Below are 27,865 nucleotides of genomic sequence, written 5' to 3'. Positions count from 1 at the left end.
TCTCCTCAAGGAAGATGTTTAAGACTAAGTAAGAGTGAAATGCTGAACAATTACTGAATTTGTACATAATTTTTACAGAATTGAAGTCAATGCAACATATCCAATATTAGTGTTTTTTGCACATTTTCCACAATTCATTAAACATGTTAATTCCTCGGATGAGGGAGATGCTTATATCCTGCTTAAAATTTAAAACTGTTTTTCAGACTGAAGGAATAATATGCACTAAGCATTTGCTCAGAGGATATGTTAACTCTTGTTCATACCAGAAATTTAATGCTCATGTGCTCTGAAGACAGAGTAAAAAATAAAAATGAAGAAACAATGAAATATCCTAGAACATTAAAAATTCTCTGCATACTTCCATGACCTTTCTTTAAACCACTAGATGGCAAGAACATTATGCAACATAAAAGCTTTATGTATGTATCTCAATGATTATAAATAATTTCTTTAGAAAGGAGTCTAATATTATATTGTGTTGATGACCTTGATATAACTCAGGAAATCTGAAGAGCCACTAGTCAACTAAGTTAGAAAAAAGCAATTTACTGAATTATAAAAAACTGGATAGGTTCTACATGTATACCAACAACTTGCCCCTAGTCTGTAAGTGTGCTAGAACTACTTTTATGGTAACTCCTAGTCTACAATCAAAAGAGATGCAGGAACTGTAATAAATCACCAGTTTTGTGCAGTGTAAGTATGCTTGCTGTTTCCTTTTAACAGATGGACAACGCAAATCTATTTGAAATGTTATTGAGATGTAGATGCATGCCACTGATTTCTGTGAGAACTGAAGGACTCACAGAAGTAATTTTAGGATTGCCGAGTATCTAGAGCCAGTTCAGATAAAGAGGATTTGCAAGACAGTGTTTGAACAGTTTGTCCTAAAAAAGCAAACTCGTCTACCAGAAGCAGTCTGATTAAAGAAAACAAACAAAGTAAGGATAGGCATCTACAGCTTGCTCTTGTTGGAGGTAAAAAGACGTGATACATCCTTTCAGCTAAATGCAGTTTACTACAGGAACATGTAGAAAGCACAAATTTTAGAAGCTACTTGTAATCCATGGTGAAGTACTACTCCTATATATTTCGGAGTGCCCAATTGGGCATCTCAACCATTAATCAACTTTGGTCTTGAGTAGACAAAACCATTCTTTCCTTAACTTCTCTAAATTTTCATACCAATTGTGACTTCCTTCCAAACCACACAAATTTACAAGCCAAGAACTATTGTTATAGCAAACATTTCTGTTAAATCCCTCTCTATATGGTTTTGAATGAAGCTGGACAAACAATATTTAATGTATTAATGACATTTGCACCTCAGGTTACTTAAAAGTAAGATCTTACCTTCTACAAAAAAAAAAAAAAAAAAAAAAAAGGTTTAACAGCTTAAATGACTACATAATTCTTAGTCAAACTGGAGACTGTTTCTCAAGGTATCTTTGCTGGTGCTGCTCAGGAGGTACTTGGGAAGTACCTTTACATGACACACTGGAAAAAATGTTTCCTTATGAAGCATGCTTAAGGTCATTGAAATAATATACTTAGATTTAATTTATATGAAAAGTCATCACTACAGGAATAAGGGACATTTCAGATACACCTGAAGAACAGAAGTTTAGGTATAAGGAAAGCCATACAAAAAATACCTGTGGTTTGACACTTAAGTTAAACACAGCTTTACATACGCAACTCAGCTGGACACCTTTCCACAACAGATATGTTGAAAATAGAGTGGAAATTACAACCATCTAAAAACTATGTGGAATATTTCATACAAAATACTCCAAATAACTTTTAATTATTTAACTTTTATTTGAGACACGTTATTATAAAAAAAAAAAAAAAAAAAAGTTCACATGGAATAATAAAACCATTGGAATTTGAAGTGTTTTGTGTTTTTTTTTTTGGAGAGGGATTATTTTTTTCATCTATACACGTCAAAACACAATTAATGATTAGGCTTACAGGTTAATCACATGACAAGATCACTTTATCTGCAGGAGCTTTTCACATTACACCTTTGACCAAAGATAAAAATGTGCTTAAACACACACAGTAGAACAATTCTATTTCAAAATTAAGCATTTTCTCAAGGGCTATACTTTCTAGTCTGAATTTAGTAGCTACATTGCATTAAAATAACTGTAATTGAAGTTTTATTTGCAAAAATGTTTGTAAGGCCATAGGAATGCACTAAAATACTTAAATTCGCCAGAAACAAGAAAAATCAATGGAAATTCTGCTTTTGTGGAAGAGAGAAATACAAATTTTATTTATAAGAATGAGAATGGCATAAGCAGTTCAGTGAATGGAGAAAAAAAAAATCTATCACCTACAGACCAATCAATCCTCAACATTGCAAAATTTCAGTTACATTAATATATAACCAAATAACAGGTGTATTTCCACAAATAACATTTATGCATTTTACATATAATTCATGTACTTTCAAATCATTATCCATTCACGATATTTTAATGCAATATGTATATTCAAGACTCCTTTCACTTGTGAAAATGACTTAATTCAACTTCAGCAGACTAGAATGGGAAATGTACTTACAATGGAAAATACTTTCTGGAAAAAAAAAAAAACAACAACAAACAACAACACCCTACAACTACAAGTCTGAAACGTCAATTAGCATTTTTGAGACTGTCCCCCAAATAGAAAAGTCAGCTATGTTGGGTTTTAAGAGTGGTTTAAGCAATTACAATAATAGAACTTCCAGACAGTAAGTAATTCAAATATTCTATATACACTCAACAAAAACTTCTTGTGCATGTTTTGCTGAGCAGACAAAGCTAAAATTGCAAAGCACTGACACCGGGTTCTCTCTTCTTTTTAAACCACTTTGAAAAATATTGGTCAAGATATAGTGCACAGGCATGGGGAAAGAAATATTTCAAAAAAAAAAAAAAAAAACTCAACAGCATAAACAGTGTTTTTTTCTTGTTATCAAAATCCATCAAAACCACCTGCCTTTCCTAAAAAGGTTAATGTCGATTTCTGGATCAAAACAGAAATACCTTTGCTGCTTAATGAGTAATTCTGACTTTCACTCTAATGAACATGAAAATACTAACTAGTTGACTGAGGTATAGTTGAGTCCTTCAAAATTTAGGTTATATAGACTTGAGCAACGTAGCAACAGAGACTGCACAAAACAATCATACTGATATTAGAAAAGCCTGTAGTACCCAGCATCTGATGCCTAGGCAAAACATACCATTTATCATCACCCGCTTGTCTAAAGCAAAATATAGCTAAAAAATCCCAGTAAAACATACAGCTGATTTGCACGCTAAGATACAGCACAGTTTTCCGTCTGACAAAGCAGACTGTACACAGAAATAGGTCTATATTGACCAAAAGTTAGCACACTGATAAAGTGCAGCCACTCAGCCATTTAATACTGCTGGAGAACAGGGGTGGGGGCAAAACAGAGAGAGAAATCTGCGTTTTACCTTATCCATAAGACCACATGAAATTAGAATTCTTCAGTTTCAGCAGGGGACAACAAAATTGCACTAAATTCTTCTACAAATAGAAAAAGATGAACTTTACATGAACATTAAGCAAAGTGAAATATTTACTGCATCCTTTTATCATGCATAAAGTGAATTTCCTATGGTCTTACCTCACATTTATGTACAGTTTAGCACAGCTAAATGTAAGAAAATAGCAAGTTCCCCTCCCACCCCCAATACAGAACAGATACCCCAATACGCTGCTGCTTCAAGAAGCACTTCATAGACTCTACTACTTACAGGCTCTTTCAAAGGGAAGTTCATGGAGACTAATATTGAACATACATTTAACCACACAGCGAAGACAGGAAAAACAACACAAAGCATTCTGTAAACGGTGCCAAACACAGAACATGTCAGTTTTGGTTTGCAGACAACCCCTGAGATAAAAATCAAAGTATTACGACACCAACTAAGTCAGAGGTAAATTACTGAAAATAAACAACATTCATAATTGGTGTCACAACACTTTCTGTATAGAAGCACTTTTTTTTTTTTTTTTTAAACCATACAGAAAGCATAACTGCTTTAGCCTGTCCAAGAAAAACATCAAGGGTAGACAACAGAGCAGTTAGGGTTGCTTTGTTTTTCCACTAAACCTTGTTGCCATTATGATTTTTTTCTTTATTATTTATTTATTTATTTATTTTAAGTGCAGCAACAGAAGGTTGAGATTCACCATCTAATTAAAGTAACTATTTCCATGAAACTAAATGTGGTGACAGGTTGTTAACCACCCAAAACTTTATGGAACCAGCTACTAACATTAAATATTTTCAAATCAAAAGTCTTCACATCTAATGCTATTGGCCTGTTCGCTTTCAAAGTATTTCTAACAGACCCAAGATGACAAATTCAGCATCTGACACCACAAATGAAGCAGTTATCTGCAGTAGCAACCAATTCACTGTATGCAACTTGAGATAACGTAGTGAAGCAAAAGCAAACACGTCAGAGACATTACTCGGACAATGACAGAATTCACCTATCCCCTAATAACAAACATACTGGACACAAACTTGTAGTTAAAGCTTACAATGGTCCAAGTTTGGCACATGAACAGAACTAAAGCACCTGTTTTAATCACTCATTGAGGAAATTTTTCAGAAGACAATAAAAAAGTAGTAGAACAAAGACTAGGTTATACAATGCTCAGTTGAGTAGAAAAGGCAACTAAGTTTCAACTCTGCTTCTAACAGTCCAGGTCACTGTAAAAGTTCATGATGAAAAAAGTTTAACTGCTTGAGCAGACCAAAGAGGGCTTCATACATTCAGAATTAACTGCATAACTAATATTACATTATAGCCCTAGTGTGACATTTTCCACAGTGCCAGAACTTGAAAAACTTCAGTAACTGCACAGGAAGCTAGCTTTTGGATACCTCTGTTGCCAAGGGCCAATGCTTACAGACATTAACAGACTATCCTTAGTATTACACTAGAAATCAAAGTCACCTTTAGAGCAGTCATTTCTGAGCAAATGAATCCACAAAGCAATTACTCAAAACTCATGCATTCAGGTTCCACAAGCCACTTAAGTGATAGTGATGAGGCCAATTTGTGATGATGACTTCAACTCCAGAGTGCACTTCCTCATCAGAAACAAAAAAGGTGCAGACAGTTTGAGCTACCAAAGGAAGTTAAGTGAGGAAAGACACTGTGTTTATTAAAATAACTGAAAGGTGCATATGTGAAATCAGACAGTGACTGGCAATTCAGAACACAACTTTGCTAAGTCTGGTAAAGAACGAAAAGCAACACACTACATTCAGAATACAAGCCATGGCTTCTGTATGAACAGATTTGTGCATCTAAGAGAAAAAACCCATACAAATTATTAAATGTCAATTGTTAGAGTAATTCTCATCATTAAGAGTGACAACATCCATACTGCAGTCATGGCCGTAAATATACAGCAAGGAAAATAATGGAAGTGAGACTTTCTGTCCCATGGCTGTTCTGCTTTAAAATAATAAATTTGTTTAAAAAAAATAAGGGAAAAACCTGCACAAATCTGTTAAGAATCTTACTTACAAGTCAAACTGTGCAAATACAAATGTAAGATTGTGCTGTAACAGGCAGTAAGAGGCTAATATGGATGTGCAAAGTTAAAAGAAACATAGCAGCTTTTGCAACAGGCAGTAAAACAGAAAGTAAAAAAGGAAAACAAGTTAACTCTTGCATTTGTGTCTCCACTTCATAGCTTCCATATCTGAGAAAGAGTAGCCTGACAGGTCAATAGGCTTAGTGAGCAAAATCCACTTGGTATTTTGTGTATCGCAGTCTAGGTTCAATGGAGCTCTCAGCAGCAGCTTGGTGGTATTATTTCTGAGGCTTTGTGACCCTGTGCTTTCAAAGAAGCAGAAAAGGTTCTAAGTGTGCTGCAGTCTATCATTAGAAGTTCATCAAAGTAGCGTGCATCGAAAGAAGCTGCTCTTCTTAGACCGATTTTCTGTTATTTTTACTGGCCCACCTGCCCCTGACGAACTGTTGTCATTCTGAAAAAGAAAAAAGTATCATAAAATGCAGGAAAAAAACAACTTCAGCTTTCCTAGTTTCCCTCTACACTTCCTCCCAACACACACACACAAACAATAACCCAGAGCAGTGGTTTGTTACCAGACTGTTAATAACTTGATAAAACTGCCTATTTTTACAAGAAGCATTTATCTAGCAATCCAAATCTCAATTATTAGCTCAGGGAGTGACTACAGTTTGACATTTAATAAAGTAAGGATCATACTGTTACACTGACAAAGAACACGTTTCAGGCTGCTCAGTAAAAAAAAAAAAAAAAAAAAAAAAAAAAAAAAAAAAATTCACACAAATGCACAATCCCCAGGAACTTTTTGATAGGACTTCAAACAAGCCAGTTATCTTAACTGTAATTTCAGTATATCTAATTTGTACGATAGTTCGAAATACAAACCATTTTTCTGTTGAGCTTTGTCATAATGTCCCGTGCAAGCGTGAAAAAAGCCTGGTGACAGAAATAAAAAAAATAGGAATCAGTCACAAGACACATTAAAAGACAAGATATATTTGGAGTAGTCTGGCATGCAAACAATAGAGTATTCGGTAGGCCACTTAGCACTTCATATTGCAAGGCACTGTGTTTAACACTGACTGCAATAAGCATGCTTTAAAAGAAAATAATTTCCATCTTTCTCAACTTTGAAGCAAGTGAACAGACTTTTCCCATTGCTTACTTATTGGGAAAAACTATCTGATGAATAGAAGGCTGCATACATTAATTTATTTATTTTTGGCTAAGCTGTATGGTACATCACAACTAGAAACCTACACAGAGTTTTGAGGCTGGCATGCCTGGGAATTCATATCAAAGTCAGCTTTCTTTCTGTCCTCCAAAAGCTTTACCCATGGGTTACCTATAGCCTTTTCTTTATGCTTCTAACATTCCTTAAGGGGGGAAACATTTTAAAAAAATAAATCACTCTGGCAAACCTCAGCATCTCAGTCTTCAACATACAAAGGAGAAGGGAAACTTCTGTAGCAGGAAAATGCTGCAATTCTCCCAGAATTAGTAAAAAAGAAGATTTTAGGATTTTTTTACCCGGAGATATCAACACCCCAAAGACAGTTCCATAAATGGAGAAAATGTAAATGTGTTCTGAATACACCCAAAGACACATATTCATTTAATGCAAATGAATAATAAACTATTGATCCCAACAGCATCACAGTTTCAGCATTCCCCACAAGTTAAACATTTGGTGGAAATAAAAAGAAATTGTTACTTGCTAAATGCCTATACCAGCCACATTTATGTTTTCCTCACAATTCATGCAACATTTCCAAAAATACTCAGGTAGCCAAGTCGTTTGGAGTAGTCACAAATTAATTTAATTCAACTCCTATGGGAGTCAAAATGAAATTGCAGGGCATGCCATGAAACAGCAAATCAGCCATCTGGAAGAACTAATGAAGAAGATGTGTACTTTTATTAGGAGACTTGCTATCCACCATTGGTATTATTTGCTAATGTTCACACTTCTACTGTCTGCTATAAGAATCATAATGACAACGTGACCATCAGGTCAAGCACTATTTCTGATGCAGAACAGTGCCACTAAGTCCATTCTAAAAAATATTGTATTGCAACCTTCCTGCAATTAGAAAAAAGTTTTTGCTGGCACAGTACTGGTCATGTTAGTATACAGGAACAATCTCTTTTGTTAATGTCAGCTGGACAATCTGAATTAAGTACATGTTTAGAGGACTTTTAAAACGTATTCCATCAATACAAACTGAAAGGCTTTTAGACCATTGAGAATGACATTCAAAAATGTCTGCCTAATCTGAATGAATACATCTTAATGTAACTTCTTCCTTTTCGTATCATACCATTTATTTGTCCACTCTTTTCATAGTTAACATCCTCCCTCAACCCTCCCAGCGATGAGGATAGTTGTTCATGATAAAATAGATTTGAGTTGAGCTACTTTTCCTTCCAATTCTATTTCCTTATGCTCTCACAAATAGCAAGATGGTGTTTTTAGCACAGAATTTATTTGTAGGTAAACAGATTCTATAGGTCTAGTGTCTATAGGCTGAGTATTACTTGCTTTCTTCCTCCTCTAAGATCAACTTATGACAGTCTATGCTGATGTTCCAGGTTTACATACAAATCTTCAGTCTCATCTACACAGCATATTTAGTAGTAACCTGAAGGCTCATTGACACAGTAGCACATTATTCTGGAAGTAAAGAAACTTGCATCTGATTTCCTGCACAAAGCTTTGTTCTAAAATTACACCTATTCCCTGCCCAAAGGCACTTGCAATTGAAACCTAAAAGAACTGTTTGTTACAATAATAGCACTGTTATCAGCCATTTAAAAACAATTCTGGGTATTACCAGAAAACAAGAAATGCTAGGTTTTAAAATAGCATTCTAAATAGAACAAGATTGGTGACCCAGGAGCACAGTTGTGATTTCAGGTCAGTAAGCCCAGTAGTTACAGATCATAACATGCCGCTACAGTAATAGTTCATGAAACATACTTAAGCATATAAACAGCTATCTCTTACCTCTTCCACATTTATGCTGGATTTTGCACTTGTCTCCAAAAATTTGATTCCATAATCAATTGCTAACTGTAAGAGAGGTTAACATTTTTCAGTTATTCTGAAGCTCCTTTGCAAAAGGAATGTTTTACATAAGCTCATGATAGAACAGGTATTGTAGACTGCAGCAAGCTTTAAAAAACAGAGCTTAATTTCTGCTTTTCTCTTACAAACATTAAAATTACTGGACAATTAGAGAAAATATTAAAGCATTCCATATCCTCATGTAAATTCAAAACCTACAAAAATATTAATTTGTCACAAAGACTTATTTAGGACCCAAAAGCTCATTGAGATAGAATCTTCATTGATATGGATATGTTGACGAGGTGACTACATGCAACCACCCCTCAAGCAGTGTAACCAGCAACTATACTATTTCAGCTGCATACATGATGACGTTTATCATATAGTAATCTTACTCATTTGCTCTGCAGAGCAACTAATTACATTAGCTTTAATAACAATACCTATGAGAAGAGTACAACCATGGTGAATTGGGTACAATCTGATCAAGCTACATACAAAGCTTTATATTGGACTTACGATATTTTATACTATGGCAAAGGTCGGCATTATTTAGGGGTTCTTCCCCACAAGACAAGAATAATGTTAACATTATTAAACTGTTAACATTATTAACTGCTAAACAGTTAAGTGCTATTTAAAAAAAAAAAAAGCCTGCATCTTATATAAAAAAAAAACTCTTAAATGGAGGCGTGAGGCTCATTATCTCTCATATACCTAAAGAGAGCAAATACCCAGTAGCAGAAATCCTTAGAACATTTCGCTTCCAAGTAAATTAAGTCAACATAAAGCTTACCTTCTCTCCTTTTTCTTTTGAGACTTGTCTTTTTTCATTCATATCACATTTGTTACCCAGGATCATTCTTTCTACATCTGAAGAGGCATGCTGGAGAGGGGAAAAGGTAATCTTTTAGAACAAATTAAATCATGATTTACAAGAAATTTTTGTATGTCAATCTCATCCACAAACGAGTATATTCTTTTCCAAAAATTATCTAATGCAAAGGCATTACTGAGAAAGGGACTAACTTTTGAAAGAGGCAATCTAATATTCAACTATTAAAATAGGTTGGATAAAGATTTCCACATTCAATTTGCCTATCATCACAAATCAACTACAGTGCCACAAACTCTGCACCACTTTGCATGCATACACAGGCATTTGGATATTCTGGAAGTGTCTATGCACCACTTTGAAATAAAGTGCATACCATTAACATTATTTGGTTAAGGTATCATTACACAACATATTTGTATTTTTAAAATAGATTACTAATAAATGTCTAAGTTGTAATCACAAAGTGAACTTCAACAAGAACACCTTTCTAGCCTAGTCTCTATTGGGTCAAATTGGTCACTTCGACAATACTCTTGCTTAGATAAAGAATAATACTTAAATTAAAAAAAAAAAAAAAAAAAAAAGCCTATGGAATTTAGACTGGGTTGGGGGGTTGGGGGAACATACACAAGAAAAACAACAAGAAAGAAATGAGAAAACAGCAAGAATCTGTTACCTAACAACAGCTTCACTAAAATTAGGGCTTCTCCTCTAACTTCATAATGACCTCATGACCCCTCCCTACTTGACAGCATGTCCTGTTAAATAATTTACAATAGGGCTAGCAGGAAGGAAGCTTACTGAAGACCAAATGAAGAGGACAAAAATCTTTAATTCGACAAACACACAACACAATAGCAACTGAAAACACACAGATCTGTCATCTTAGTGCAAGGCTGACACCTTATAATCTAGCTCCTTCCCATTCCTTAGACAAACCCAAAAGCAAAAAAGAGCAATAAAAGCCATAAGAAGAGCATTTTCAAAAAACTTTACGCAACTCCTTTCACTGTATAGTCTAACTTGGCCACATATGTTGGCAGCTATTGTGAAATTGAATTATTTGATTATTATTTTTCCCAGGGAATTCATAAGATGGAACGAGTAAGAAGTACTTTCCAAAGTACCTACCTCCTCAATGTTTCTTATCCAGTTTTTTATGTTGTCAAAAGACTTTTCATTTGTTATGTCATACACCAGCATAATTCCCTAAATAAAGAAAATCTTGTTAGACGAGGTAGCAACGTTAGTTGACTTTGATGTATGCTGTTAGTTTGATTATTCTTGAAAAAAAATTGACACAGGAATTAACACCTACAAACAATAACCATTTCTGAAAGCTTTATGCATTTGCTGAAGATTCACCCAAAATATTACTATTTAACATCTCGTGGTACTGCTAGATAGATTAAACACACTAATAGAAAGCTTTAAATTACTAGCCTATAGTTAGGAAGAGTTCACAATCTCTACTACAGCAGCAAGCAGGGGACTTCAATGCTCACATCAAGTTTAGAAGCAGCAGCCCTAAGCAGTCAAAGGATAACAAAACCTGTAAGATTCAGCCTGCTGGGGCCAGTGTTATCCTTTCTGAAAGAATCTACCAGGTGCTCTCACAGAAGCTATAGCTCTTTCAGAGAACAGTGATGTATGTGAACTAGCATGGACTTTCAACAAGCAACATACCATATGGAACCACACAACAGCTGTATTAAGGACAGATTGCCAGGTTCACCTCCATTTCTTATTGTCTGTCCAATCATTCCTCAAAAGACAAAGTAGTCCTTGGCCATGAATGCTCTACCAGAAACGCAACGACTACTGTTTTTTCCCCACCTACATTCCGTAATAGTGGGTTTATCTGGACACACAGCCAGCCTAAGTATGAATGGATCTCTTTGTAAAAGGTGATGAGAACACACAGTAGCAGCAGAGCTAGTCAACTGCAAGCTTAAATTAACAGTCTCCACCTCAAGCATCTCAAATCATAGCATTAAGAGTCATTACATGTAGATGTACCACAAAGAGTTCAGGCTCCAAGTGAGGTATTTGACTTCGAGTCATTATTAATGAAGGAAAAAGTAACATTAGCTTTTGTAGGTGATCGCATTTCTAATCCAGATTTTGCATTGTCTACCAGCTGAAGGTAATGAAGAGCAGAAGGAAAAGCAGCTCAGTGAAATATATTCTTGGTATTAAAATAATTTTTTCACCTACTTTTCAAACACTTCAAATGTATAAATGGTTGATTGTATTAAAAAAATTATCTATATTAAACCATGACTATTTAGCTTCTTAACTACACTCTGCAGAAATTGTAATCACATTAAAAAAGGCTTCAAGTTTCACCACAAAAAAACAGGACTAGATAAAGTACCAGCAGGTTTAAAAAAAAAAAAAAAAAAAACACTTTATTCCCCATGGTCCAGGCAACAATTATCCAATTCTCCAGCTGAAGACTTACATGATGTAATACAAAGAGCAGCAAACCAGTTACACTAGTTGTACATTAGCTTTGTCAAATAAGAGCACTCACCATGGCTCCTCTGTAGTAAGCTGTTGTGATCGTGCGGAATCTCTCCTGGCCTGCTGTATCCCTAAAATTCAGTGAAAACAAACATTTGATTGAGGTGGTCTTTACACTTTTGGGTACTTGGAAAAGCCTTTTAAAAACAGAACAACGGTGTATTGATACTGACTCATTAAAGAAAAATACAATTTAGAAGCTGTTTGCACAAGTTTCTTCAGGCCTCACTTCCAAGCTAACATACTTCTATCAGTGATAACAGTAGCACCATAAATATGGCATAAAAGCATTTACATTTTCATTCACATGTTAAACAGCCTTTCCTAGAATTAACAAAGGCAGCTCTGATGCATCCGAGTCCTGCATTTAATAAAATTTAAAACATGCAGTAGTAAAATATTTTGGGTTAATGGATTTTCACATACTGTTATTTATTAAAACCAGCCACTATAACTTAGTGTGCCCCCTTTTTTTTCTTTTTTTTTTTTTTTTTATATCCTAGATAACTTCAAAGCAGTATCTGTCTGCAAGTGAACAACAGAACCAACATGTTTGGATACTAGTCAGACCTACAGGATGTTAAATCCAAAAGGGCTGGGGGAAAAAAAAAAAAAAAAAAAAAAAAAAAGCTAACACCTTTTTGACTTACATCACCAATACAAAATTCATACCAACCACTTCTGGCACTTCACTTCCTCAGTCACAAGAACTTTGGCTTGCATGCAAGTATCACAGCTATCTTTGCCAGAACTTCAGATATCAGCAAGAGCTCTACATTCACCAGTAGCATTTTAAGAGTTTGGCATGTGTAGTAATGCTACTCCAAGTACCCGTCTACTGTTATCAGTAGTCTCAGCCTCTGCTAAGCCACCATGCAAGAAATGGGAGCATTATCACTCACCTCTGCCTTTATAACTAGGTATTAAAGTATCAAAGAATTCAGATTATATTTTATTAGGTCTCATTTTCTGGTTTATAACTATGTAATTAATACTTCTCTTCCATGTGGAAAAACTAAAAGTGCATTTAAGAGGACAGCTTTTGATAAAATGGGAAGTTGCTATAACACTAGCATGTGAACAGGCTATTTCCTGTGCTAATGAAACACAGCCACTCAAAGAACAAGCTAGAAGAAATCACAAGACTTAAAGGCAATTAATAAAAGGTATGAAACTTCTGGTACAACCATGCTCAAAAGTTACCAAGTATTCCTGCTCCAAGTATTCAATACTAGTGAATACAAAGCACTCAATACTCACTCAAAACTTAAATTACTTTGGAGTACTTACCATATTTGTAGCTTGATTTTCTTTCCATCTAATTCTATTGTTCTGATCTTAAAGTCAATTCCTGCCAGAGAAAAAAACACTCTGAATTTTGCAATAAATGAAAAGGAAGCATTCAATTTTCTCTGGGCAATTTGGTAAGTGCAAACGTAGGGAAAAAATATTTCTGAAACGGTCATTTCTTGCACACACTAGGAAGTGAGAGATGCACGTCCTCGGCTTTATCCAAAGTATCAAAATTATTCTCCTTAATGAAAACGCACCGAGCTCAGAATCACTGATAAAATCGGTCAGGATTATGGGAAGATTTAATCTCAAAACTTGTCTGCTTTCCTCCAACAAGGTCATTAGTTTGAATGTGTATTTTTCTCAACTTTTGACTAGTCCCTACAATTAAATTAGAATCCCTAGGACATCTGCTAGCTCTGAGAAAAAACAATATACTATGGCTCTTTAGCTGCTTTTCTTGCAACACTTTATGTAAGCCAGCCAGACATCACAGTCAAGTGCGAAGGATCACAGGAAATAAAAGCTATACAGATAGTTACTGAAGATGACCAAAGCAAGGATATCAAGGATACCAGTGCACGAATAACTCAGATTTTCTAGACAGCTTCAGAAACGATCAAGAAAGTATTTCTCTCCTTTGCCCCCTTACTCTTCCACATGGTACCCATCAGTTCTGTGATTGATTTGGAAGACAGATTTTAAGTGGTGGGGAGCAGAGAGAAGGCAGTAATTCAGAAGAGCTTAATATCTCTTAAGGCTTAGAGGGATCATCATACTAATTTATGAAACAAGGACAAGATTTCCAAACAGACTAGCATTTTAACTACGCTATTTTAACTTTCGCATATCTAAACCTTTACTGTAATACAACTCAAATTGAGATCGCTCAAATTCCACTGTCTGACTGATTCTTGAATCCCAGGGCAGTCTCCTCCCCTAGTTAATCTGATTTGAAGTTAATGGCCCATTTTTCTTTCACTGGATCTTAAACAACTACTTGATATCTAGACATAATCTGTAGAAGACACTTTTTTTTCCCCCCCTTCTCCTTTCTCCTCTTTTCTGAAGTGTAATTTAAGTGGCAATTATCAAGAGTATCTTAACTGGGAGAATGCTGTTTCTAGCTTCATTAATTTATCCACAGCTTAAACAGGAAGCCCTGGAAATAAGCTACAATATTTTTATTTTAATTTACTATAATAGCATTTGAACATGAAATATAGACATTCATTAACTACTTGACTTTCGTTCTTCTTGCATGTGATATTAATATTTTAATATCCTGAAAATACTAAGTTTCAACTTTCAAATATTGATGTGCTATGGATACACAGTCTGGCCCATTAGTTAGAATGCACATTATCAGCAGAAACAGAACATCAGCACTTTTAAAACCATATGAAATTAATTGCATTGATTTAAAATGCTAAGACTATTGCCACAATCATAGTTTCCAAAGATTCACTAGTGTATGTACAGGCAGAAAGATCTTTTCATTAACCTGCATTCTTCCAAAAAATAGCATAGGAATGACGCCTATTCACAAAAAAAGAAACCTTACAGTATGGAACAGAAGTTTAGAAGGTGTTTCTATTCTACATGTATGTTTAATATAATTTTGTGTCTTGCTGTAAAGATTTTTCTAAATAGGTGCAACACCTGCTGAAATCACACTTAATTGTACTTATGTCTGAAAATGAATGACCTTGACTTTCTTTTTGGCCTCAATGGTGATAAAAGCACAAATACATGTGTTGTTATTTGTTGTTGTTTTGCTTTTTTTTCTTTCTGTAAAGAGTATTGTATCATGGACAGCAAGTTAAATGAGTTTAAAAGGGCTCATTTACTTCTGGGCCTGAAGTCTTAGCATTGAGACTAACAACAATCAGGAAAACTAGGTTCAGAGACTATCACAGTTTCAAGATAATTCTGCACGTACTGTAAACTACTGAAACTAAGACCCATCAGTGTAAAGAGTAAGAGACTCCTACAGGGATGGTTTTCTGAAAAAGTGAGCTTACACTGCAGTTAGGTATCTATGTGCACCAGTCCATGCTTTGCACGGAGTGGTTTCTTGTGGTTAGTCATTTCCCTTACAGCACCAACAAGATTTATACAACCACTCCTTTGATTACTTCTAAAATTCAGGATATGCCCAAAAAATAACTTCTCAGAACTTAAGACTTCTAGTAGGAACTTCACCAAAATTCTTCCTGAAAAAAGACAAATTTCAAAGCTAAAAGAAAAACAAAGCAGAAAGCCATAAATATCTGTCACAATACAAAGAAGTTTAACAAATGCAACTGCAACTTTTTAAGAGGCTAAAATGAACTAGAAACTGAAGTTTCTTTTGTTCTTTCCCTTCAGTAACAGGAAGTGGTGAGCTGCACACATTCATAGAGCAAGCCTAGTGACATGTGCTACCACTTCCTGCTAAGGACACTTGCATGGCCGAGTATGAACAACATTTTGGTTACAGAGTTAAATTTAAATTATGCCACATAAAACATTTGAATGGCATTTTTTAAGTAATTATTGACATAGGAGAATTTACTTTATCAAACAATTCTTACTTTGTACATAATCACATAGTGGGATACAAGAGCTTGAAATGATATTCGGGTTTAATAAATAATAATTCATTTGATTGCAAAAGATCACAGAGATCCCAGTTTTAAAATGCAATACCCAATGGTCTTCTATCCAAAAGCATGAAAACGCCCAGAATCATTTGGATGTACATCTGAAATTGTTTCATAAGTTTCTACATAATACAGACCTAGACTCATTCTTCGGATGCAAAGGCAAACAGGATAATTCCCTTTAATGGCCAAAGTAGAACTGCCACACAAAACAGCCTGATACCAGTATTTCCACCTAGCAAGTCCATAGATATTAGACACGGACTGAAAAACATCTATTGCAGGAATCACAAGCTTCCAGTTGGCACGGATGTCTGAGTTGAGAGCTGAATCATGTTTTAGTTTGGACTATAGCTGCTTGCATTTCCACTGTAGCATGGGTTTAGAATAGGGTTTACTGCTCTTCCAAATCATTTTCAGATCCTTGCTAACTACAGACCAAGGATGCATCTTCTCACTTTACTGAAGATGAACGTATTTTCTTCCGCAACTTCCAACAAAACTGTCAAGAATATGTTCACACAACAAGAAACTTGTGCACTACGAAGAGTCAGCGTCATTAGCGCCATACAAAGACTTGCACGCAAAAACAGGAGAGTTGCTTGTGGCAGTATTTACCTTGAATCACTATGCAATGCTCGTAGTGGTACCAGTGGTTTTCTACTGCAAACCTGTATGATGCAATTCTTGCAAGACTTTGAGAATGGTCTGAGCAGAGGTGCTGAAACAGTTTATTATGCTACTTTAGTTTCTGGAGCAGCAGCTTACTCTCAAGGCATAACTGTTACTCCTGCTCTCCCCTCAGTTGACTTTAACCCGTCAGAGTTAACCTTACAGGTTTTTCAGTGCTACAGGAGCAGTTTGAGCTGGATCTGCACTACAACTTTTCCCTGTGTTGCACCACTGTTGGGGCTTACAGATTTTGTTTTGTTTCTTCTGTTAAAAAAAAAAAAAAAAAAAAAGTCTTGCAGAAAATGCTCCAACATAATGAAACCAAAACAAAGTATTCTGGCTGGAGAAAGTTAACTATTAAAACAGTACCAGCAAATAATTTCTGCAGGTAAAGGCTTCTTTGGTCTTCAGTCTGCTTACACAGAAGGCAGTGGAAGGGTCATATTCTTGAATTATACAAGCCGTTAAAAGACAGGAAAAAAAAGAATCAACAAGCACACCCAAATACTGTGGAAAAAAAACAACAACTTAGTAGCCATTAGCAGGTACATATTAGAATCCTTCCTTTTATCTATATTACAGTATTTTAGCTTAATTTGTCATGCAGTTTGCAGTGCTGGACCTCACATATCAGAAAGCTACATCAGTTGACAATTCTTGTTGATTTGAACTCAAGTTTAATTAATAGGTTTCCTATCTCACTCAGTCCATATTGTCTGTATATTTATGTCAACTAACTTATTTTGGGTGTGCAGTTGTAGTAACAAATTAACCAGGAAATTAAACCATTCAGGGTGCAAATAAATGTCAATCTATGATAGCATACAGTAGACTGGATATCTTCCACAGTACAGTATTTCTCCATCTCTGACAAAGCAAGATGCAACTTATAAAAAAAAAAACAACAAAACAACACAAGTATTAGCACTCAAAGTATAGCATTTAAAAAAGTGTTTTGTTTTTTTTTTTTTTTTTAATATCCAATCAAAGGGAATTTAAAAATAAAGGTGATTTAAAGAGGTGAAGGTCTTCCTTTGGCAAGAATTGGCAAAGCAGCAGTGAAAAATTAATACATGGCTTGTTTGCTAGAAAGAGTCTCATTTCAGACTGTCTGTCAAAGAATGTACCACACTAACAAATCTTATTTACCCCACTAAAAACTAAGAGACCCACCTTGCATGACGAGCATGTAATAAAAAAACAAACACTCTCTTAAATAAGTTACCATCCTCCTTAACTAAATCTTGTCTTACTCTTCTGAAGTAAGAGCAGAAGTAGTAAAAAACAAAAACCTAAAAGGAAATTAGATTTTTAGAAAAAGATTTTTCCTATGGCTGTGACACTTATAACCACTGGACACAGGTCACAGTCAAAATGAGTTCATTGTAAGACAGCAAAAGGAGTCAAGGTACAAAGTCTCCTTATCCTTTTTGAGCATCAGACCAACCGGAATTTACACATCAACTTTCAAGCTGAGCTTTCTCCAGCTACACAGTGATTACGTTGCATAGATGAACATCCGAACCAGTTAGCTGTAGGAAGTACCAGCAGGGATTGCTATTTTCTGTTCTCAGCAGTAGGTTTGGGATTAAATGCACAACTTTTTTTTTTTTTTTTCCAAGTGGTGTTTTCAAGGGAATGTTTGAATGTTTTATTGTAATACATCAGTGCACTCTCTAAGTCTATAAAGCCTCAGAAAGTTGCATTCGTATTAGATATTTCTTGAAGGATTTCAGTAAACCTAAGAAATGACCAAGTGAGAAATAAGATCAGAGTATAAAAGGCAGGGTGGGGAACACTTGCAACATACCAGTGTGTCATACAGCCTAATGCAAAAGAACAAAGTCTAATCATTTTGAACTTGAACATTTGGCTTTAGTCCCTAGTAACATCTGCAAGGCATTTTCAGATGATCTCAGCAATGTCTGTATTGCTATGTCAATTAAAGACGCAGTAGTCTTTTATCACAACCATTGAAAAATATAGCAGATTGACCTTCACCCTGGTGCATTGCTGATTGTTAATGTTTTTGAGAAGTTGTAAGATTATCTTAGAATTACACACAAGTGCAACCAGTTTTTCTCATCCTTCCACAGTTTCAGAGGACAAATCTGTATTTCATTCCTTCTAAACAGCCCATAAGAATCCAGGAAATACTAACAAATTCAGAGAATCCTTTGGGTTAGCTGGCATTTCTTAATCTCATTGTTCACCTCCACAAATAATCTGATACTGCTTTCCTACCCAAAGATTACAGAAGTGTCTAACATCTTTAAATATATTACCACAATAAGGTTCTTAAAGGAAACTTTAACCACTACACTGGTAAAATAAATATATCCAAATGGCTCAAGGAGGTAAGGCAATGAAGAATGGAGGTGCCACGCATGCATAGCATATAGTGGTTTGTTGCTCATAGGCACCTGAAACTTATTACCAAAATCTGATTCTCATAATATTAAACAAACTGCAGCTTCCTTCAGCGTGCACCTCCTCAGCTGCAGTACGGCTACCACACAGCTTCATTTAAGATAAATTACTTGTTATTAAAAAAAGCAACAGGACATTCAGAAAACAACTTTTAATTATCAAAATTAGGCCAACCTACACTTCAGAACAGTTTTTTGTGTTTTTTTATTTTTTTTTGAAAGCTCAGCAACCTATAGCATAAACCGATTATCATACCAAGAATTGAATCCAGTGCTCTTCAGCCACTTGTTTGTAACAGTGCTCCTATGAGCTCAGCCACCACAACAGTGCATTCAAATGCTAGAAGATTCTGCAAAGTCAAATTCTGTATTCAAAATTCTGAAAAGAGAATATATAGACTGCTTTGAGCAGCCTTTGAATTGGATGATTTTAAACACCAAGAACACTTGGTCGAACTTTAAAACCGTAAAATAACATAGTAGAAAGAAATTTATTACTGCTGTATACAAGAAAAATTAACAGATTTCCACAACAGCTTTAGAAGGGGTGGGTCTATGAAGTGTATAAAATCTAGTCTATATCTACTACTTATTCAATGTAAAATAAACTACACTCGGTGATAACTCAGTTTCATCTAAAATTGTTCTAACAGATTAAAATTGTCCTACAATACAGACAGCAAAGTTTGTTTATTTTAAGGATTATTTATAGACTGACTCTAAGAGGAATGCACTAACTGAGCTGCTTCAAAAACATATTCCTTTCAGGCCAATATGCAACTGGAGAACAGCAAATATTTAAAATCTACCAAGAGGCTCGAGCTGAGGCTAAAGTGTTACAGCTAGTTGAAACTAGGGTAGGTGCTGCCACTGAAGAGTGATGACCAAATCCTTTCCTATTGTGGTCAGGTTTCTTTTTATCTGGGTAAATTCCGTAATTCAGCTTACCACCATCTATAATTGCAACTGATGGCATATATTAAAAGAACAGGTTTCACACCGTCACAGCTCTCATCTTCTGAGCACCAGATCACAGATACCACTGAATCAATCATGGAATTAAAGCCCTTGTTAATACAGACCAAAAAGTGGCCTTCAAGTAGCTTCTAAGCAGCTCCCATGGATCACACACCAGGATATCACCTGACGAGCAGCAGCTCCATGCTTGCGCAGGAATTGCTCTAAAGTCCACTCTCAAGCTATGGCTAGCTACAGAACAGAAATGGCTGCAGTTATCTGCCAAGGACTCTGCCCCACACTGACTTAACCTGTAATGCAGCAATGGAAGATGTATTTCAAAGTGGAAAGAAAAATCCCCTCAAAACAGGAAAAAGATGATCCCAAATCTCCTGCCAGTAAGTCAGGTAAGTTTGTAGATGTAGAAATCATACAAAATGCCTTCTTGAACCAAGATGACTCTAACTAAATAATAACAACAAAATCTCTTTTCATCGAAAAGTTGGCATCTTAAGCATCCCAGAGATTCAAAAACTCCTTATTGAAATAAAAAAAAAAAAAAGGTAATCTAATAGTATCCTTGCCACCGTGATTTAAAGTTCATTATTCACTATTCATACACTGTTTCAGTTGTTATAAGAACAGGCCGAGAAGGTGAGATTTGTTTTTTTCCAGTAACTTTTGTGTCTAGGTGAATCTATATAACTATCCAGTGAGAAATGGAGAAGCTGCTTCTTTTTGGAAAAAAAAAACCTTTAAGTTTGACGACTCCCACTCGATCCAAATATCTACTGTGATCTGACTATCTTGAGCAAGGTCAACATCTGGGACCATACCAATACATAACATATGGATATCACCAGCAGCATAAACTGGTGATAATGGAGCTTCCTAGTATAGGAAAAGGAGGTAGGAAAAGGAAGCAACACAAATCAGGCCAAAAGACAAAGCAGAAGGTTTAAAGTTACTAAAGTTAATTTTATAAAGATGGCCCTCTTAACAGACCTTGGAACCAGTTTTTTTTTTGTTGTTGTTTGTTTGTTTTTTCTTCTTTTAAATAAGATGTTTTCTTAACCCCCTGCTTTTATGCAGAGTAACTGCATGAGGATTTTGTTGTTGTTCGGGAAGCAAAAGACATGGGGGAAAGAAGGGCTGCTTTATTTCCTTATTCATGTAGGCAGTTAAATAGGCCTTTTTGAAAGGCTCTTACTACCTAAATTAACAGGCAAAACCACCTAACTTATTAATGAAGGCCATACTTGTCTTTCTAGCCCATTACAATTTGCTTTCTGTACATTATGCGAGGTTCCTTTAATGGCCACTTCACCTCCTTTTCCCACACTGGATATTCTAAGTACTCCTCTACAGTCACTTCTGCTAAGCCAGAGAAGTTCTCCCAGCCAGCAGTTACTCTGACTTACCCCTTCCTTCCATGCTTGGGTTGACACAGACACCTTACTTCATCTTTGATTCCATAAGAAGTCCCACCATACAGACAAATTCACTTTCATTAAATGAAAGCTATTTCTCTCTGGCAGATGAAAGAAAGGAGGATTTTTTTTTTATTTTTTTATTTTTTTAACCATGTGTGTAGGGGGTGGTGGTAGTATATGTTCCCTGGCTGGTAGCCAGCTTAGCTTTCCCAAATTTCTTAGACTAAACTTGTTCTTCCTAAAGTGCAGGTTTGGTGCCTGACTGCTATTAGTGACCACTGTTCTTCACACATACTGCCATACATACACGAGAATGCAACTAACATTCTGCATCAGTTTTGTTTGTTTGTTTTTTCCCTGCGGTGCCCGAAAGAGTAGGGTTTGTACAACAGCAGGCCAAGTAATACAGATCATCTTAAGCTTGCTTGACTGTTTGTTCTCCTGAGCAGAGGATAAGTCTTCTAAGCATGCAGTACTTCAGTTTTATTAGACTGTACATAGTTTAAAAGCGAAGTGTCACAGCTTACATGTCAGAGGAAAGCTCACTATAAACCACAAGATTAAACTGATATTAGATGCAATTGCTGGTCAAAAAATGTTAAAGAGGTACTAAATTACCTCCCACTGCAACACCAGCTGGAACAGGAAGTTGCTATCTCAAGTTTTGAGTTGCAAGTCAGGCAACTAAAAGCCTCTGGATCAACCCTGCTCATACAAAATCTTTATACAGAACAACTCTATTGAAGGCAGTATTATTCACAGTTCATTCACATTAGAAAAGGATCAGATCCATTTTATAGATCTACAGTCACCTTGATGAATCAGACATTCAAGATACCACAACATCTTATTAAAGGTGAAAAAACAGAATATTACTGGAAATCACGCTTGTTTGCAATTCAATCATAAAACATGAAATAAAGTATCATTACAAAAACTGCCTGTATTCTTCATCATGTTAGGAATTTCCATTAAATTCTGAAAGAAGTCAGAATTACTTCTAGTAAGGGATGCCCTCTTGCAGAAGGACTAGGAAGTCCCTGAAAAAACATTTCCCAAACAAAAGCTATGTGCCTTCAATACCTCTCTCAAAGCCTGTATCAAACAATACATTTGTTCCTATAGTCCTTCCATGTTAGTCTGTATGCTTAACTTTGCATTCAAACCAAGTCACAAAAGCAGCTCTAAGTTGCCCTCCTGTCACTTGAATAACCAGATAACACATAACCAAGACAGAGCTCCATCTGCCCGGTAAGTACAGGCAGAGAACAGTTAGACATCTGCCACACTGTTTCACAGTAACATGCAGCAAGAACGCTGCAACAGTATTTTTAATAAAAGCAAAATGATTCCACTCATATTGGCCTGTTGCAGAATACAAAAGGGCAAGCAAGGCAATCTCACTGGCAGATGAAAATAAAAGTCTAAGATGCTTTTTGTTACCAACTCGTTGTTACTATCAGATTTACAGTCAGAAGAGACACAAATTTTAAGGTTTTTAACCTGTGGTATCTCTGACTGCAATGTTGTCTGCTCAACATCAGGCTAACATCTTGCTGATCACCCATCACCTACCTTGCAAACTGAATCATACTTTCAGTTTCACATTTACCTCCACAACGCTGTCTGCCCATATTCCACTACAAGCGCTTGACCTCCTCCTCACACGGTGTTGCAAGGATACCCAGCTATCAAGTCCTGGACGTGCACTTCCATTTTGTAGAGCTAAATCACAGCACCAGCTGAGACGCACTAGTCTCACTCACTTCGATTCCCTTATTATAATTACTATTAATAAAGTACCACTGACAACTCCTTCCTGACTTATCCTTCTCTTTGCTTGTCTATCACTGATGTTTGTTTTCTTCCAGAGCTCCTACCATCTGAAGAAGCCTAAAAAGATATGGAATGAAGATGGGAATACGGAAGCCTAATGGGGGTGAAGGGCACCACCACACACACACACAAAAACAAACAAACAAACAACAACAAAAAAAACCACACCACCATGACCTCTCTCTTTTCAGTTACTTTTTGTCTATCACACATGTAACTGCAGGGAAGAGTAGAAATACTCAGAGACATAATTTGACTTGAGTACACTAGAACAATTTCCATTACACATTACAGACATGGAAATTTCATTGCAAAAGGGAAGTTGATAATTGTGCTTGTCAAAGGATTTTCATCAAAGTGTTATAAGGTCAGCATACACGTGCTTGATTGCTGGAGTAGTGTCCTATTTTGCAAGATGAAGGCTATGGAAAAGTTACTTCTGTAAAATCAACAAGTTGTTTCAACTCTCAGATACAGTACTATCTTGTGTGGGCAACTTCCTGTCAAATGCTCGTATTATCTTGGATTAAAAAATAAATACAACAAGTTTTGTTTCAGAGTCAGCAAGGCTTTGTACTAGTCAGAACAACTATCAGCTGAAGGTACAACTTCACGCTTAGAGAAAACTGCTCAAACAAGAAGTTGAAAGGAATGCAAACAATAAACCTTATTATTTAGAGTGATAAACCCAATTCAGATAGTACTACTTAAATGGCAAGTTAAGATGCACAAAGACTTCCAAATCAATGCTTCTTTTTGTCATACACCCCACTGAAAATACTAACAAAATGCACGTGAGATACTTCAAGATAGATTTTCTGCTTTAGGAGCTGTTAAGTATGAAAATTAGCTGACACAATTGCATTTTACTTTCCATGTAGAACTGTGCAAAAGCAGAAGTTTCCACTCAGGAAGCAAGCTAAATAACATAACCTTACATAGCATATTTCCACTTTTTAAGTTTTATCCAGGGATTTGGCCAAACTCTTTTCAGTGGTTTGTGGGGACAAGACAAGGGACAATGGCCACAAAATAGAGCACAGGAAGTTCTGCACCAACATGCGAAAGAACTTCTTCATGGTAAGGGTGACAGCACTGGCACAGGCTGCCCAGGTAGGTTGTGGAGTCTACTTCTCTGGAGATATTCAAGACCCCTCTGGACACCTACCTGGGCAACCTGCTCTAGGGAACCTGCTTTGGCATAGGAGGGTTGGACCCGATGACCTCTTGAGGTCCCTTCCAACCCCTACAATTCTATGATTCTGTGATCCCATGTCAACAGTGAAAAGCTGATCCCCACTAGGGAGCACAGCAGTGTCATGACTTGTCAACCATAACAGAAGTTTTCCTAATAACGTATACGAAAATTGTGAAGTTATTGAAGGCCAAGGACCTGCAAACCACAGACTTAAAGCAGATCTTTTAGAATAACCAAAAGGATCACCTAAGAGAGAGAGATAGCTGGTTCACTTCTCTTACTGGATGGCAAAGTTTGCTGATGACACCAGCTATTCCAGGTACTCAAAACAAAGACAGACACTCTTGAGCCATAAGGAACTTCAAAAGAAAGCAACCAGTAAATTATAGGTATATGTACATAGCTCTTATATCCTATTCTTCATGCGACTGTTAGCCACAGGATAGGAGTATGGATTCCTTACTGTCTAAAGCAGTGCGGCCATCATTATAGCATAAACAGCCTTGAGCAGAGTAGCCTAGAGACCCTTTGAAAGGCTCCAAGCAACCTACAAGGACTGAGCCTTAAAATTGTGTGTACATGACACCAGAAGAGAAGGGAATCTGCAGAACACATTGTTCAGCACAACACAAGTATGCCATGCAACAAGACAGCAACCACAGTTCATTTCTACAGTATGAACACTGAGCCTAAGTAATTTGAGTATTCTACAGTAAGCCAATATTACCTTATTTCTATCCAGATGGAAAGAGGTTCCATTGCTCTGGTAACTGAAACTAACAAACAACAATAAGAGTGGGAAACAGTAAGAAAGGTATTTGGTGCTTAGACATTTTGCAGGCCCTTTTATCATGGCAATAAAGTTTGCTTTATTTTCTAGACAAACTTGCTTCAATATTCTTTCTCACATTTTATCACCATATAGTTAAGAAAAGCCTCTAAATGCTTCACCTTACCTCACCCACAAATACTATTTCAACAGATGATTAAACAAACAAACAAACAATTGTCATCAGCTCACCTCACACATATGCTTTCTCAGGACTCTAGAGTTAAAGCAACTTCAGTCCTGTTAGGAGCAAGACAGGCACCTCTAAGAGCATATAATATAGTGGGTACTAATTAAAATCACCATGACTGAATACGCATCTTTACAGGAAGCATCATCATATTGTAGAACCCACTTCTGGGATTACTTATAGAAATAATGGCCTAGCAGCTTATACTTCAGGAAGATTCAGCATACCCAGTTCAGAACGCTAATGTGGAGACCTTAAAGCTTCAACTGGCAGGGGCACAATTGGGAAAAGCATCATATCCCTCTCTCCCCTGCACCACAGCTGCCAGTGCTTTACCCACCAAGGAATAAATTCAGAACTGTTAAAAACGGAATTCCCCTAAGCACAGCAGTTGTATTAGTTATGACTGTACAACTGACTAGCATGGACCAGCCAGCACGCACTCACTCTTTAAAAAGAAAAAGAGAAAGAGCATTTACAAGAAAATACAAAGGAGATCTACATGACTGACCTGAAAGTTATACAACCAACATGGGGAACACTGAAAAAAATGAGTGCTTTTATTTAAGCATGTCAGCACTTTGTATGAGCAGTTTCACTGTTTCCTGCCTTGTCAACTTTCCTCTTTGTAGGTCCTTTGCTAAAAAGGAAAGGGATTGAAAGAAACACATTATAAGGATAGGAAAACACAACTGAAATTAAATCACAATCACTACCTATGGAATCATAAGTACACCTCAATTATCAACATCTTTCTTAAAATGAACAGTGTTGATAATAGGACCCTCGTAAAAGCAAACATAAAGGAAGGAAACAAGAGAACAAACCCCATATTACTGAATAAGTTAAAAAAAAAAAAAAAAAAAAAACAGAATCATATTTGCAGTCCTTGAGACTTCAAAGTGAATCAAGTGAGACAGAAAAAGAAACATCAAGAGGCTAAGCAGTTCAAGTAATGACAAGATCACTGAAAGCAAGAGGCAGCCATTTATGCTAGCCATCTCTTTCTAAGTAAGAGTCATTTTATACTTTGTACAGAACCACTGCAGGCTTTTTTTGAAAACTATATTGCATTTATTAAGGTTTAAGCCTTTTAATCGACCACATATACAGCAAAGTACCTTTTTTTTCAGTAAACTGCTACTCAGGCCCTGATTAGCTGGAGTTATTAATACAGCACTTTGAAGATGGTTGCAAAGAGAAGGCAGAGAGAAAAGTAATTTTTTTGTTTGTTTGTTTTGGAAATGTAGAACTTCTGTTCTTGAAGCACTAGAAATGCCAGCCATATCTCACGTAGCCAGTCACATCTGCCTGAATGAAAGTTCACTTCTTCCCCACGCATCAGGTGCTCAGCGGAGTCAGACAGCGAGGATACAGCAGCACTCGGAACATGAACCAAGTGACACGTTGCTCTATCTCATCTTTAAATCAATTTCCTTATGACAAAGTCTACTCCTTTTCTTCGTGCTATTCTTCCAAGCCAGCCTGACTTTTGCTCTCTTAAATACCAGCAACCTCCCCTGCGTTTTACCGCTTCATCCCCAAAACACCATACTTTGTTTTAAAGAGCAAACTGAACTACATTTGGTTACCCGGACACCTCAAGTTTTCCCGAACTGCAATTTCAACTGAGGACTGGCTCCGAAAACCCTTTTTAAATCGCGCCTCCGTGGAGCAGCAGGAAGAGCGCCGAGCCCCCCAGGAACACGCCGCGGCGGCCCGCTTTAGAAGCGCTCGGTGTCGCCGAAGGAGACCAGACAGCTTCTGACCGCTCTTCCCCACCGAACGCGAAACCCGACTCCATTTTTGGCGAGGAGGTGCCCCCCACGCAGCGGTCGAGGAGGCTGCGGGCCGGGGGCACCGCCGCGGCGCTGAGCGGGACCGGCGCGGCCCCGGCCGTGTCCCCCCCCCCCCCTCCCCCGTGCCCGCTCAGCCCGCCCGCGGCTCGGCCCCGCAGCAACAGTTCCTCACCCGCGGCCCGGCTGCTGCCATTTTCTGGCCGCCCGCACGGAAGCGCCGAGCGCAGGCCCTGCGAGGAGGGCGGCGGGACCGCGACGGAACGGGCACGGCCCCGGCTCCCCGCAACGGCCGCCCCGGCCCCGCCGCCATCCCCGTCCCCGTCCCCGTCCCCGTCCCCATCCCACCGCCGCCGTGCGGGGACCCCTCACCGATGGTGGAGATGAAGGTGGTGTTGAAGGCGTCCTCGGAGAAGCGGAAGAGCAGGCACGTCTTGCCCACGCCCGAGTCGCCGATGAGCAGCAGCTTGAACAGATAGTCGTACGTCTTCGCCATCTTCCCGCGGCGCCGCTCCGCTCCGCTCCCCTCGGCTGGGCTGGGCTCGGCGCTGGGCTGGGCTCGGCGCG

At 37.2% G+C, this 27,865-nt stretch overlaps 1 protein-coding gene across 1 annotated transcript; it reads right to left on the bottom strand.

The window, feature by feature from the left end:
* Nucleotides 1-1,529: 1,529 nt before the first annotated feature.
* RAB8B (RAB8B, member RAS oncogene family) lies at nucleotides 1,530-27,865 on the bottom strand. Its single transcript, XM_084293190.1, is given in 10 exon segments — nucleotides 1,530-5,811; nucleotides 5,813-5,886; nucleotides 6,016-6,040; nucleotides 6,472-6,522; nucleotides 8,594-8,659; nucleotides 9,453-9,542; nucleotides 10,626-10,703; nucleotides 12,031-12,091; nucleotides 13,311-13,371; nucleotides 27,671-27,865. Coding segments are annotated over 10 exon segments (702 nt in total). The 5' UTR covers nucleotides 27,795-27,865; the 3' UTR covers nucleotides 1,530-5,739.

This window comes from Netta rufina (assembly GCF_964035555.1).
Source record: "Netta rufina genome assembly, chromosome: 11".
Taxonomy (NCBI): domain Eukaryota; kingdom Metazoa; phylum Chordata; class Aves; order Anseriformes; family Anatidae; genus Netta; species Netta rufina.
The sequence above is the reverse complement of the archived record's forward strand: the minus strand, read 5'-3'. Positions and strand labels throughout refer to the sequence as shown.